At 39.3% G+C, this 14,674-nt stretch overlaps 1 protein-coding gene across 3 annotated transcripts in view; it reads right to left on the minus strand.

The window, feature by feature from the left end:
• Positions 1 to 14,674, minus strand: part of LOC108048728 (alpha-2 adrenergic receptor) — a 47,117-nt gene that overhangs the window by 1,727 nt on the left and 30,716 nt on the right. For all 3 annotated transcript variants that reach the window (XM_044457127.1, XM_044457126.1, XM_044457128.1), the window contains exon 2: positions 2,074 to 2,232. In XM_044457127.1, coding sequence (XP_044313062.1) covers positions 2,074 to 2,232 — 159 coding nt within the window. The remainder of the gene's footprint in view (positions 1 to 2,073; positions 2,233 to 14,674) is intronic.

Genomic DNA, 14,674 nt, shown 5'->3' on the forward strand with positions numbered 1-14,674 from the left:
TTCTTATTTATTTGCCCATTTGGTCCAACAGTTTTCAAATTTGACTTATTATTTAACGAAACATTTCAAAATTAAATTTCTCATTTCTAATGTTTTAAATTAAGTTTTAAAAATATTAGATTAGCAAAGTAGATAATTTAATAGACGATTCGCAATACTATTGTAATGATGTTTACTTTAATTAAGTAATACAATCTTTGCAGAGTGTTTTTTTTATTTTCTACAGCAGTTCAAAAGTGTGTCTTTCCAAATATATATTTTTTTTATTTAATGGTTAACCATAATTAAAATTAATCATATTACTTATTGATTTAGAAATCGTAAATTTGCTTGTGTCTTATTTTTAATTTGCCAGTGCTGCTGGCACGGCTCTAATTTCTCAAGGTTCTGTGTGATTAACAGTCTCGCATGCTCGGGCATTGCAAATTAGGTTGCAGATCCGCACCCGTGCAACTGCAGTCGAGGACAGGGACAGATGGCCCAACACTTGCTACAACAGTTTTCCATTTCGAAAATCCTGTTTAAGCCAACAGGCGGCAGAAACGCGTCCGAGCGCGCGGATTACGCAAACATGGAGCGAGGGCTGTTGCTTTTGGATGCAACGTGCGAGGGCTATGGGGCATAGCGGGGGGCTGTGCATATTCAATGCTCGAAAAGCAGCAACAATTACCCCGGGCAATTAACAGAGACACAGAGCGTCACAACGAAAATGAAAATAAAATAAGAGGGGGTCGGGGATCGAGAGTGGGAATACCCTTTAATTTATTTTGTTCAGTAGGAGTTCAATAAGTAAGACCATTCCGGGAAATTAAAAAAGGACTTAAAAATTAGAGTATATAAAAGCGTTATTTCTAATAAAAAATAATAAAAATAAATAATAATAATTTAATAAGATGTACTGCTAGAAAAACATTAACCCAGTTTTGAAAATTGAAATCGTAACTAAACCGCAGAAACGAATGACACTCAAAAACAATAATATTAAACTAATAATATTAAAATATTGATAATAGTCATATTTTTGTAATCCTTTTTCCATTTTTTCCCATTGTAGTTTTTTTTTTGTTTCGAATTGTCATACCCTGGTAATGGGTGCAAACACAATGCTCAGAGCAAATCGCGTTGTCAGCATATGTGTAAAAATCTTCCCTCTGTTTTCCCTGCCTTCTGTTTTTCCTCTGTTACCGTTATCTCTGCTTGTTTTTCCCCCACTACCGCCCCACCGAACCCCGTTTCTCGTTTGCTTAATCGCTCGATTGGGCCGCTGCTCTTGAATTTGTTTGCACAAAATGGTCGCGAAGTGTCGCTGATATTGCCAGCACTGTCCAGACGGTAATGTTTTCCACCACCCTCTGGCCTTTTTTTTTGGCTGTGTGCATTGCGCATACAGTTAATTGAAAATGCAAATTGCGTATGAATTGTACGGCAAGCGCATTGGCAGTCGTTGCGGCAGGTAATTGACGATCATTAGAGACTTTTCACTCAATCAGTGGATTTTGGGGTGGAGTTTCGATTAAATTTGCAGCGATAATTTTCCAACAAAGGCCGTTAAGAGCGGGTGTGGAGTCAGCAAATGCCATTGCATTGAATGGTCCTGCATAATGGGCCTGCTAACGTGGCCAACTGGTGCAGCGGCTAAAATTGCAACGTTTGCGCAAGCTGCAATTCCTGATGGCCTGGGCAGGGGTTAAGGGAAAATGGGCTAAATCCTACACGTAGCCCACATGTTGTTGATGGAAAATTGAAGCGAAGCATGTGTGCTCAATTTGCAGCTTCCTGGGGTAATGCACAATTACTTTTGCCCAAAACGTGGGAAAGGTGTGCGAATATTACACATACGCCGCATATGCCACACTCGGTTAGAAGAATTACATTTGTCCATTGAATCGTAAAAATTCCCATTTCCATGCCTGACACATTTTGCGGCCAACCGCATTAATGCCTTGAAAGTGTGAGACCGCCCGATGTGCCCGATTTTTGAAAGCTTTCGTCAGAGTTCATTAGGCACATGTATGCACATTTGGTTGGGTCAAAATTCATAAATAATCACTGGCTCCCCGAAGATCCACTCACCTGTTCGTTGTTTGTTTTGCGGGGATGCTTTTTAATGCCTCTCCTCGCCCGCGCCTTGGCGGCAAAGTAAATTCGTATGTACACAAAGACCATAATGCAGCTGGGTATGTAGAAGGAGCCCAGTGCCGAGTACAGCACGTAGCCAATGTCCTCGCTCAGCTGCAATAGAAAAGGGTGAAGGTTAGACGTTATCAGCATGGCTTAAATGGATTTGCTTAAATGGGTGCCAAAGGTGGTGTCAGTAAGGTCTAATGTCATGTCAAAGGTCTCGGAGAATGAGTAATTATCATCTAGCATTACAATCGAGCCACCCTATAAAAAATACAGAGTTAAAGCTAAATTAAAAGTTAAAGTTAATTTTAAATTATTAATATTATATTTAATTATTCTCAAAAGGTTTCCAAACAGTTAATTGTGCAATTGAATATGGTTCGTTCTAACCAAATTTAATTGTTTTTATTTATGACCATAATTTTCCCAATCTGAATAGGTTTTTGTCGACAACTAGTGAAGGTATTGATTTCCTGTTATTCTATAGTCTTAATTAAATAAAGCCCTATCTGCCATCAACTAGCACGTTTAATGGTAGCATTCATTGAATCCCTTGAGGTTGACTCGTGGTCTTTGTTGCAGCTTTTGGGCATTTACTTTACCGAGTTACCTCAACTATCGCTTGCCAGATTAAATTTACGACGTAACATCCGCTTCGACCCTCCCTTTCCTTCGTAGTTTTTATCCTTTTAGCTGGGCTTGTTGCTTTCGGCCATATTTTCAGGCTTGATAGTGGGGTCATTGAGTGCATTAGGCTGATTTACTGAAAAATGCATTTTGTCTGGCCAGAACTGTTTTTGTCTGATGCTGCCTCTATCCTCAATTCTGCGCCCCGGGTTCGCTTTTCCGGACCATTTATGTAAAAAACGCAAAGTGCATGAAATCCCATAACGGTAAATGAAGTAAAAGTATTAGATTACCGCACCGCACAAAAGGTTTCTTCTTTCACCTGCCAGTGAAAAGTTTTCGAGGCTGAATTGTGTGGCACATTTTCTGGTACTTGCAAATGCATTTTATTAAAGCTGGCGGAATTAAATCGTCTCATACTTTCTGCTCTCGGGCCTGGCCGCCCAACTCTCTTCGCAAAAATTATGCAAATTAAGTGTTTTGATGAAAGGCATTCGAAAAAGTGCACTTGACAGGAGAAGGAGGAGGTTGAGGAGGTTGAGAAGGGATTGCCGGAGCAGCTTTGCCCTTTTGAGTTTTCTGTTCGTGTTGTTGTTCGCCGGCGAGTGGCGTGCATAATGAAAAGCTTTTGTCCCGTTGTTACTGCCACTGCTTATAGCTCACCTCAATCCTTACTATTCAGCGCTCCTGAAAAATGTATAATTATACACTGCGGGAAAGTTAAATATCAAAATATTTCAAGTCACCTTTGATTTGTCAAAAGTATTTAAAAATTATGAAATTTGCATGTTTAAAGCGGATTCTTTCAAATTTTAGTGTAGCGCGACTTCGTCTTATTTTTATTATCTTTGTTTATTCGGTTTGGCGATAATTGCTTAGCATTAATGTAATCATAATTATTGGTACTTTTGTATTTATTGAACTGCTCACTATAGCAAATTTATTTATTTGCTTGTAAAACAAATTAAGGGAAAGTTTTTAATCGAGAATATTAAAAGCATAGATACAGGCAACCAAAAATGAATTTACCCCAGGGCATCATCAACCTTAAAATTTATCCTGTAATACTTATATTTTAATTGGCCCTTAACCAAGAAGTCTGGCTCTTTATGTACTTATTTCTTAATCCAAATAAATGCAGTGTTTCTTTAAAACTGTTATTTAATAAAAATTTACTTTATCGGATTTGTTTACCGCCTAAAGTAAAAAATAATATTTTTGAATTATTTTTAAAACTTTTGAAGAAACTAGTGTGAAAAATTAAACACTTTTCCTATTTATAACTAATTGATTTAGTTTATAAATCCATAGAGCATTTACGGTGATTTTTTATTTTTGATTAATTTACGCTTCATTTCTCACAGTAAAGCCACCCTTTTGTTGCGCAGTGGCTACGGAAATCTGTGTCCGACATCAGCTGGTCAGCTTAAGCTCCCTCCCTTTGGCGAGCTGCAGTAGCCGGTTAAGAAATTGACTAACAATTTATAAAAAATTCTTTACGTACTTTATATACGAGTATATCTGGGGAAGAAGCTCAGGCACAAACGAAATTTATATAAGTTTTAAGCTGCTTACACTCACATACAGGCAGTCAAATCGAATTGCCGGGAAGGAGAGCGAACTGTAAATACGAGCGGAGCACATAGCTGGACTCGTATGCAGAGGCAGCTTAAGTGCAGCCCAGTTTATCATAAGCCGCAGGCGAAGTTGCACCAGAAACAGGCTGAGCTAGACAACTTTATCCGGCTGCCAAAGCAGAATATAAATTTGCCAGGCCCTCCCTCTTCCCATCCCTCCATGCACCGGGTTGTGGCAACAAAATAAGCATAAAGTATTAAGCGCTGGGTATAATGTTGCCGAAATATACATCAAGTGGCAGGTTGAGACGAGCAGGAAACAGCAGCAGAGGCTCTGAGGAGATGAGTAGACCCACCAACAGCTACTTAAGCTGGATTCTTGAATGCTGACGCTGCTGCCTGGCTGTCTCGGTTTTCAACTTATTGCCTGCCAGAGAAGCAGCACGCAAACTGCACTCCAACAAATATTTATGTGCAATTTTAAAATTCGTAATTTGCAGAAGCTTCTAAATCATTTTTATTAGCTAAAAAAACCTTCGTTCACTAATTAAATAAATGAAATAAGCAGCACGCCAACTGCTCTCGAACTCTTATTACCGGGAAGTTTTTTAAGTTCTTAATTTGCATAAGTTTAATCGGTGACAATAATCAAAACTTTCTAAATGTTCATTAAATATGTTCATATAAATATTCTGATATTTACCATAGCAATGATCTCAAATATTTTCATAATCTTCAGAAAACTAAGATAATGCCATCAAAACCGTTTCTATAAAAACAATAATTAAAGAATGTTAGTTGTATAAAAAGTAAAATAAGCTACGTGCTTTATTATTTCTTTAACAACAGGTCAAATTTTAAATTAATATATCTTTGATTAGACTGTAATAGCCGATTAAGTTTTAAAAATATTAATACTAAATATTTTTAAAAAAGATATTTTCATGTCGAATTATGTATATAAAATCTTTAAGTGTGACTTTGTCGCAAAGCATTTAAAGTAAATCGTCTTGGACTCAATTTAAATACAATAAAAAAATGTTTGATTATCTGTCTTAAATAATTTAAAAAAATCTATCTTGGTTAAAATAAAATAAAAAAAGTTTTTTTTAAATTACGAATACAGTTTTCAAATTAAATTTTTAAGTTAAAATTTGATAAATACAAAAGCATTTTATTAGTGATTCTAAACATTCTGTGTAAATATGTTGTGGAAGTGTATATATTGCAGTTGCACGAACCGAGTGCGCACTGTTGTGGCTGCTCTTGCAGCAGCATTATAAATGGTCTCATCATTTACGGTTTACAGTTGATATATTGACAGCATTTGTCAGCACTTCACGCGGAACCGAAACGAACTGTAATCGCACTGCCTCGAACATCAGTTGAGTTTTGTGTTCTGGGGCAAACGAGTTTCGGTGGCATTAAAGCCAAAGTTGGCCAAAAACTTTTCTGGGTAGGCCGAAAAGTTGCGCATACGCGACGTGTGTGCACGTCGCTCAGGAAACACCTGTAGCAACAGCGGGTCGAAAGTTTTCCACACTGATAATGATGTTGAGCTGGGAGGCGGGGAATAGTGGGAAAAATATTTTATTAACGCATTTGAACAAAGCTCTTAAACTGACATTTGTACGGGCCAAGAACGTGTTGGCCAGGCAGGAAACTAGTGGGCGAACAAATAAATTGTCAACTGTGCGTGACGATAACTTTGTGCTGCGGATTTAATGTAATTGAAAACTTCACTTTGTCGCTGCAATGCCCCTGCCCCGTTTTCCGTTTCCCCTTAGCACATTTCCATGCACCTTCAGTGCTTCCTTCAAGTCTTCAATCCCTCAATCCCCAATCCCCTCAATCCATCCGCAAGCTGCATTTGTGCTAATTTGCAGATTTTCAAATTGCAGAGGGCGCCTTTGTTTATTTAAAAGTTTTTCCACGCGCTCGCCGGAGAACGAGCGTGCGAAAGAGAAAAGGAGAGCCAAGGAAAACAAGGAGCAAGGCGAAAAAGAAAAATAATTATTCTGCAATTTTTAATTAAATGGCAATGGTAATTGTTGTTGCCGCTCCAGCTTCTGCTGCTTCCTCTGCATTGGGGAACTTAAGCTGACGGAAACAAAAACTCATTATGCGCCACCAAATTCGTTAGTCGAGCAGGAGCACGAGCAACAGCAGTAGCAGCAAAAGCAACAGCTAAAAGTGTTGATGATGACAAGTGCCACAGAAGAAGGATGAAGGACGAAGGCAATGCCGAGAAAAAATAAAAAAAGGGGAAGGGAAAAATGATGAAAGGGCTGACGGAGACCGAGTGGAAATTTATCGAAATGTAAACATGGAAAAGCAGGCCGAAATGAGCGTAATTAAAAACATTAAATTCCGCTCTTCCGTTTGCTCGCTTCGGCCACGTGGCGTATGAGCGATGCTTTAAAGGTAAATCAACTGCCTCTGAGGTTTATGGCCACCAATAGCTGCCAGCAATCGCAAATAATATGTAATGAAAGAAAATAAAGTAGAAATTCCGCTGTAAACATAAAAGAATTTCAATCCGCATTGCACTGCAGAAAGTTTGCGCGCGAGCTTGAAAAAAGGAACGCAGAACAAAAAGTTGAGTCAAGCTCACAAATGTACAAACAACAAAATGTGTGTGTAAATGCAACACTTGGAAAAACAGATCAAAATAATCCATTAGAAGAATATAATATAATACAAATCTATATTTATTGTTCTTTTATGTATTGAAATTCAAGAAGTATTTCAAGAACTATTTTAAAATACTTTTTTACGGAAATAAAAAGGTTTTAAGTATATTTGCTGACAATTTAAAATAAAAAAGGTATAAATTCTAAATTTTCTTCGATTTCTTATTTCAGGATTTCTCGAATAAATCTCTTTAATGCGAAGAAAATATATATTTGCTGTGTGCACACAAAAACGTGCGTTCCGTTCGAGGACGTGTAGGGCACTGGGATAAAAAATGTGGAAAGAGTTGGTAGTGGCTGCTGTCATCATCAGCATTGTTGTCAGTGCTTGTGCAAGTTTTTCAACAGCAATAAGCCAGGACTGCGAAGGACTGCAGGACACATTCGGACCCGCCAAGGACAGCAACGCACTGAGACAATCAATAAATCTAAAGTGCAACTACAGGCGACGACTACAGTTTTCAATTCGACCAAAAGAAATGTTCGCTGCATGGCCCTCGTTTCCGCCTCTTTGACAATGTTGTCAATACTTGAAGGGGGTCTCGTGCCAATAGGACCTCCTAAATTCCCCTCGCCAACTTGCTTTGCCCTCTTGTTTGTCGCTGCTCGCTGAAGCAGCCATTTTGCACAGTTTGCATAGCCAATTTGCCTGGCTGTAGTTTTTCTTTTCGCTCCACGTCTTCGCTTTGACTTGAACTTGCCCCCGACTTCCACATCCTCTTGGAGCTTGCATTTCAATTGACTGCATTTCGCATTGGCATTTGCCCATTGCCATTCCTTATTTTCTATTAGAGTGTTCACTCCGCTTTGCCAGGCTGTCGTCACCGCCAGCTGACTTAATTTGCCCTTGCCTTTTGCATTGCCACAACTTAACGCTTGCCCGCACATGCCATAAACGTAAATCAAGTGGCACTTCGGTCAGAAGCTGGAGTGCCACTCAAACGGGGCCTAACGCCTGGACTCCGACCAGTCGTCCATCTCCTCGCGCCATTTAGCCCACGACAATGTCCAGCACAAGCCAATTTTTTAACAATTAAAAGACGATGAACAGAAGGGGCGACACGAAAATGTCTTGCACTCGGATAACAATTACGTTTAAGCTTTAAGTGAAGGTCAAATATTAAATGGTGGTTAAACAAAACTGAAAAGTTTATTTGAAAGTAAAAGGATCTTATTACTTTTTATTTTTCGTTAATTCGATTTTTCTTGCCATAAAATAATATATCTTTGTTTCTCACTTATCATAAATGTTGTATTGAAGAATTTAAATAATAAATGATTGGTTCAATTTTTAAACAATTATATGTTTTAACTTTCAATAGAATTTCTTATAATGTTGTTAATGAACAACAATCTTCGAACATTCTTTGAAAATGAAATGCATGGGAAAACAGCCTTTGGTAAACCCCTGAACAATCGGATTTTCATATCGATTTAATAAATTAATTCCGGAGCAAAAACTCTTCGCCTCGAGGTTGTTTTTTAAGCCACGAGCCGTGCCGATTTGTTATTGCCGCTTAATTGCGGCTGACGGCATGCTTCATTAAATTGCAATTTTTCACAATCGCCAGTCATCCGCTAAGCCATGCAAATGCATTGGGGTCCCACTAAAAAATAGGCAACAAATTTGTACGGATGGAATGGAAGAAAAACATTTGCCGGAATTATGCTGCGGGCTTTTTAATTGTTGTGGCCAGTTTTATGGTTTTATTACTCGATTCCGTCCGTTCGCTGAAACAGACTCGACTCGGACAGGATTTTCCCTTCCTGGTTATGCTGTGTGTATCCGTTGTGAAACGGCGCTTTTATTATGCGGCCTGATATTTTTAATGGCAACCACTTTATGCTGATTGCCAGCCTGGCCTATTCGCCAGCCGCCTCAGCTTAATATTATCGTAAAAATAAAATAGCAACAAAACAGCTCAACAACTGTTGCTCCTTTGTTGTTGTAGTTGTCCATTGCAGCAGGACTGAGAATTTGTTGTTGCTTTTATGAATCGTCAGCTGCGGAAATTGCTTGTTGACACGCAGAGTGTGGGTGGAAATTGGGTTGGGTGGCGTTTTCCTGGTTGTGCCTGACCTAGTCCACGGCAATTTGTTTTCTCACTATGCCGCCTTGGTAATTTTTGAGTCGTTTTCCACTTTTGTACTCTTTCAAAGGGACTATTTTTCATATATATCATATTTTTCTAAAATGTCTAAATATAGCTTCGTTTACTTTTGGAAAACTACGTTTATTTTGCTTAACACTGAATATAAAAAATAATTTCACTAGTACGGAATTATGTTTTATTAGCATATACAATTTTTTAAATAAAATATATTTAAGAATTATTTAATATGTGTATTGCTACTTGTGATTAGTTTTTAATATTTATTTTCAAAATTTAAAATTATAAATATTAGGTGGTTAGACAATTTTGTATCTCTTACCCAATAATAATATATCAAATTTAAATTAGCGTCTTTCGCCAAATTAAATGTCTGTCATTTATCAAACTGATTTATTTTTTTATTTCAATAAGTTCAAAAACCTTTTTACTTTCGTACTAAAAAAAGAGTGCTATATTATTAAATTTCTAAACCGAAAGGGTATTCAAAAATTCATTCACCCACTGCTTGCTTTATGTTTTTGCCTTTTTGTTTTAGTCTACGCAAATTGTGATTGATGTTTGGCGCTAGATGACTATAATTATGCAACCCGATTTGACTTGCGTTTTATTTGATTACCGGTTGCGGGCTCATTGTGTGACCTAGCCCTCCCCTTTGATGACTTTATTCCCCACTGAATGGAAGGTTAGTGGCGATAAGCGAACTGTTCCGGACTGCCTATTGATTTTGTGTCATTGGTGTTTCGGTGCTCACGAAAAACAAATGAGTTGTGTAATTAATACGGGCTTTTGTCTTGCCATAATGGCAGGCACATAAATAGCACAATAAGCCAATGTTTTGGGCCGAGCCAGGGGATGTTACGCAAAATAGCAGAAAATTAATTTTCATATGGCTTTGGGGTGTCCCTCGTACTAAAATGCGAGTGTGTGCGTGTGGTCCTGAATGTATGCTAATATTATGCCTTTAACCACAATGTCGCATGCATTGTTAATCATCTGCAGTTGCCAGTTGTAACAAATTGTTGCCAAATGGTTGTTTGGGGCCCCGCAAACTTGTACACAAGTGCGACCGAAAACGGGCAACGGCATCGTTAATTTTAACAGTAAATTAAATAAGAGCCTTTTCGCATTGGTTGTGGAAGCTACCAGTGAGCCGTGTTTCAAGCCCAGACAGGCAGTTAACCGACCAAAGCCATAAACACTGAAAAATATAGGAATCATAAAGTCAATCAGATTTTTCAAAGAATTTGTAGAAACCTATTCTATGATTAATAACCAATCCTTTTATCAAGAAGAAGTGTTGTGCCCTAACAAATCTTCTAATTAATAATATATAATACTAAATAGTAGTTGGATCAGAACTATCATTTCTCCACTTCCACTTCTTAGAAATTAGGTCTTCTATTTTAACTATCCTTAGGTTTTAATACTGTAAATTTGAGATCTTTCAAGGCTTTACGATATTTATTTCGAGTGAATTTCAATTGGTATCCGACTGTCCCAATGTTTGTTTTTGTGAGTGGCTGGCTGCCAGCCCATTTGGAAATTTTAAATGATATATATTCGTGCGGAAGCTCCTCGCCAGTGGTTTCGTAATGTAGCTAAAATCAAAATCTGGCTAAACGTGTTTATGCCGAATTGTTGGCCACATTTCCAACTGGCCAACTTAGCAGGACCCAAAATAATTACTGTGTTGTGCCGGGCAAACAAATCTTGTTGGTTTTCCAGGCAACATGCAGCCGGAGCAGCAGCAACAGCAACAATGTTTCACAAATTTTAACGCTTAATGGTTATTGACACACAAACAAACCAACGGGGGAAACAGGAAACGAGGATCTGAGGGGTCGTAGGTGATGTTTGGGGCGCCAAGTGGAACAAACGGCATGACACTCGTCGGCAAAAGCCGGACAAATGAACAACCGCTGTTGCAGCCATGGACAAGTTGCCGTTGGGGCTTTGGCCATGTGGTCAAACGCATGAGGCAGGACCAGCTAGAAGGGGCTTAAAACGGGTTTTGTGGGCGGCTGCCTGGGGGTGGGGGCAGAAGCAGGGGATTCAACCGCAGTCCAATAGCCAGGACAGAAACGTTAACAACAATGCACATCTACAACTACAAGAACGCCCGGCTTTCAACAAGCAAAACAGTTTTCCACATATCACGCAATTTCCATTGCTACGCTTGTTTGTTTCCCGCTGCCTACGGTTGTTATTTATGGTTTTAAATACTTATAAACGCATATGGGCGTATTTCTGGTGTTATTGCAAATTAATATGCAGTTGAGGTAAAAATAGCAGAGCAAAAGGTTCAGTGTTCTTTTCTGTAAAAAGTCTTCCAATGTAAGTAAAATATTTTATTTTTTTATTTTATTATCACAATTTTTTTAGGTAAACAGAGTGGTTCTTAGCTCAGATATTTCATATTTTTAAAAAGTCAGCGCTATAGCTTTGACCACAGCTGTACACTAATATACACCTGGAATTAAAATGAAAATAAAGCCTCAAGGCGATCTTAGACAATATTGATATTGATTTTGTTGGCATGCTCAAGTCAATCAAGTGGAATTAAAAAGTTTCCGTTTCACTAGTACTTTCCTGCATATTAATTTGATTAAGTGGAAGGATTGCAAATTTAAATCCTACTCGACCAGAGCTCAATGATAATGATTGTTTTCGTCGGTCAGACATTTACGGCCACTAACGGCATCAGTATTGGCGGCATTCGTATTCATTATCCCATCGTCCTGCGGAGTGAGTGTGTGCGTGAGTGCAATTTCATTAATGGCTAATTAATTGCAACTTTATTTCGCGGTCTGTCCGCAATGGCAGCCAACCATTTTGTATTGCAGCGGAATGTGCTCGATACACGCAACACCGCCGAGTGAAAGGAAGGTGGGAAGTCAGACAGGAAGGGCATACGTTTTGTTATACGAAATTCCGGCAATAATTTAAATTTAATTTGTTATTAATTTTTAAGCGTCGCTCCTTGGCATGCATGGCACGAGAGCTGCTTGTGGGCAATTGCATATTCAGTGCACTTAATATTAAGCGATTGCACAGGCTCTCTGCGTGTTTTAAAATCGTTAAACATGCGCACACACACCCGCTAAAGACGAACTAAAGCTCCAACTAATTAGAACACTAATTAGCGTTATTAAAATACGGCACTGAAGGAGTCGTCAGCCTCGGCGGTAAAGCAATGGCAAAGAGTGGGGCTTAAAGGGGCGGGGCCGGGTGATCCTGATTCGGGGGTGAAGAAATAAGGACTCGGGCCTGGACGGGAACAAGAGTAACGCGTGGCAGCTGCTGCACGGCTGCCTTTGCCAGGGAAGCTGCCCATTAAAAGCACATTTAAGATGTTTACAAACGTGTTCTGAGACGATGCACACAACACCCCCGTGCTCACACGCTTTCTTATACACGGGGGAAAAAATGGTAATTTTTGAGTGGAATAATAAATAGTCGCAGAACTCCGATTTTTCTGATCCTTCCCACTAAACGACATATAGATTTTATTTTTAAAATACTTTTTATAATAAAACATTAATTATAGCCGATAAATAAATAATTATTTTGAGATTAAAAAGGTAATATTTTAATGTATAAATACATTGTTACAAATTACATAATAAGAGTTTAAAAATTCCTAAACAATGACTACCCTCTTACGAGTTCGTCCTTTATAATAAACCATTTTTTTAAAGTGTAACGACACGCATTCGCTGTCAGTTTTTGCACTGGCGAAACTAGAACGCTGCTGCGGAAGGAGCAACTGCTCCGGGGCGGAAACGGATGTGTGCCGCGGAGGGAGTGCGCAGCGCAGAGAAAGAATGGGTCTGTGTGAAATTAGAGGCGGTACAGAATACATTTTACAACCGACATTACCGCAAAAGCCATGGCGAGATACCATGGGTATAGGAATCTGAACAAATTTGATTGGCCCTAAATGAGGGCGAGCGGAGGCGGCCAAATGCGAAAACTTTACTTTAATTGACAGCAAAAAGCAATTTGCCTCATTACAAGCAACACGAGCGTAATTAAATGCTGCTATGGGGCACAAAGCTGCTCCTTTGTTCCGCTGCTGCGACCCCGATGGAATCGTCAGCCGACACCGACACCGACTCCGATTTAACCACCAGCTCCTCCCTCGACTCGCCAGGATTACGGGGAAAGCTTTAAATTTCGTGGCGCTTTGACCGACAGCGCACAAAAGGGTCCGGCAGACACCAGACGACAGACGACATGCGATTTAGTTTCTTATTTGACACTTTTCCGCAGAGCTTTTGCTCCGTTTTATTTTGCCATTTCCCTTTTTCCGGCTGGGGAAAAGCGATGGAAAAGGGGACCTTCGGCATCTGTCGACGTCCGCTGCAGTCATGGCAAATGTCATTTAAAGGACAATAATGGCGGTCGTTGTTGCCGCTCGCCCCAGTCGAGCGAAAAGTTCTTTTTGCGCCGCTTGGCGCCGCATTTAAAGTCAAGTTAAAGTTCAAGTTGCTGTGAAAAAGTGCGTCAGCTGCGTATCCCGGTATCGATTTACTCAGAATGTGACATAATTATTGCTCTGTTAACACACACTCGTGCGCATAGCGAAAGCGGAGCACGAGACTCCTTGAGGATGAAGGCGTCCCCAAAGAGCAGGACAAGTGCCGGCTGTTGGGGCACTCAAAAAAAATCCTTGTACTCTGTTTAATATATTGATACTTAATAATATTCAAGGATATTTTTAATTTCAATGTAATTTTTATATTTTTATAACTGTATATTATTTATATAGCAAACATTTAGCTAATAACTATATAGTATTTTATGGCATATGTTTTAACAGCATAAACGTGAAAAGTTTCAAATTATCAGAAGAACTTGCGCCTAACAATATTTAAAGGTGACGAATTTTTTTTGAAAATAATATTTCGTTACAAGAAATTCGCGCTGTGTATGTTATATTTTTTAGAGTACGCTGCTCTACTCTACTTTATGGCAGTCGTGTGCCTCTGACTTGTCCCCACTCGGCTGGCGATTTATGTATGTGCCAGAGGGTTGGTCAGCAGGAAAGTTTTCATTAATTGTACTCGCATGTCAGCAGAATAGACAGAGCACCGCCCTCTGGCTGTCGCATCCATGTAATTTAATCATGAAGATGAAGAAACTTTAAGCCATCTTTTCCTCGTGGGCCAAGCAGGCTCGCCAGAAAGTTTTTGTCAGCCATCCCATCGGAGGGCAGAGGCCAGAGTAAATATTGAAATCTACAACCTCTGACCCGCATGACAGACGAACAACAAGGATAACAATGCCCCGCATACAAATTTGTGGGCGTAGCTGAAGAGATTTGTAAACAATATTTTGTGGCATACATTTGGGACAGCCGCTGCCTGCTTTTGTAGGCCGTATATATTGGCTGGCATCTTTTGCTTTTGGCTCGTCTCGATTTCGGTTTCGCTTACAGACGCTGCCTACTTTTTGGGGCCAGCTATTTGCTGTTCTTTTTATTGGGCTCTGTGCTCTGTCTGTCTGGGCTGAAGTATTCTTTACATTGTTGCTCGTT

Source organism: Drosophila rhopaloa, unplaced genomic scaffold, assembly GCF_018152115.1.
Source record: "Drosophila rhopaloa isolate 14029-0021.01 unplaced genomic scaffold, ASM1815211v1 contig_155, whole genome shotgun sequence".
Taxonomy (NCBI): Eukaryota; Metazoa; Arthropoda; class Insecta; order Diptera; family Drosophilidae; genus Drosophila; species Drosophila rhopaloa.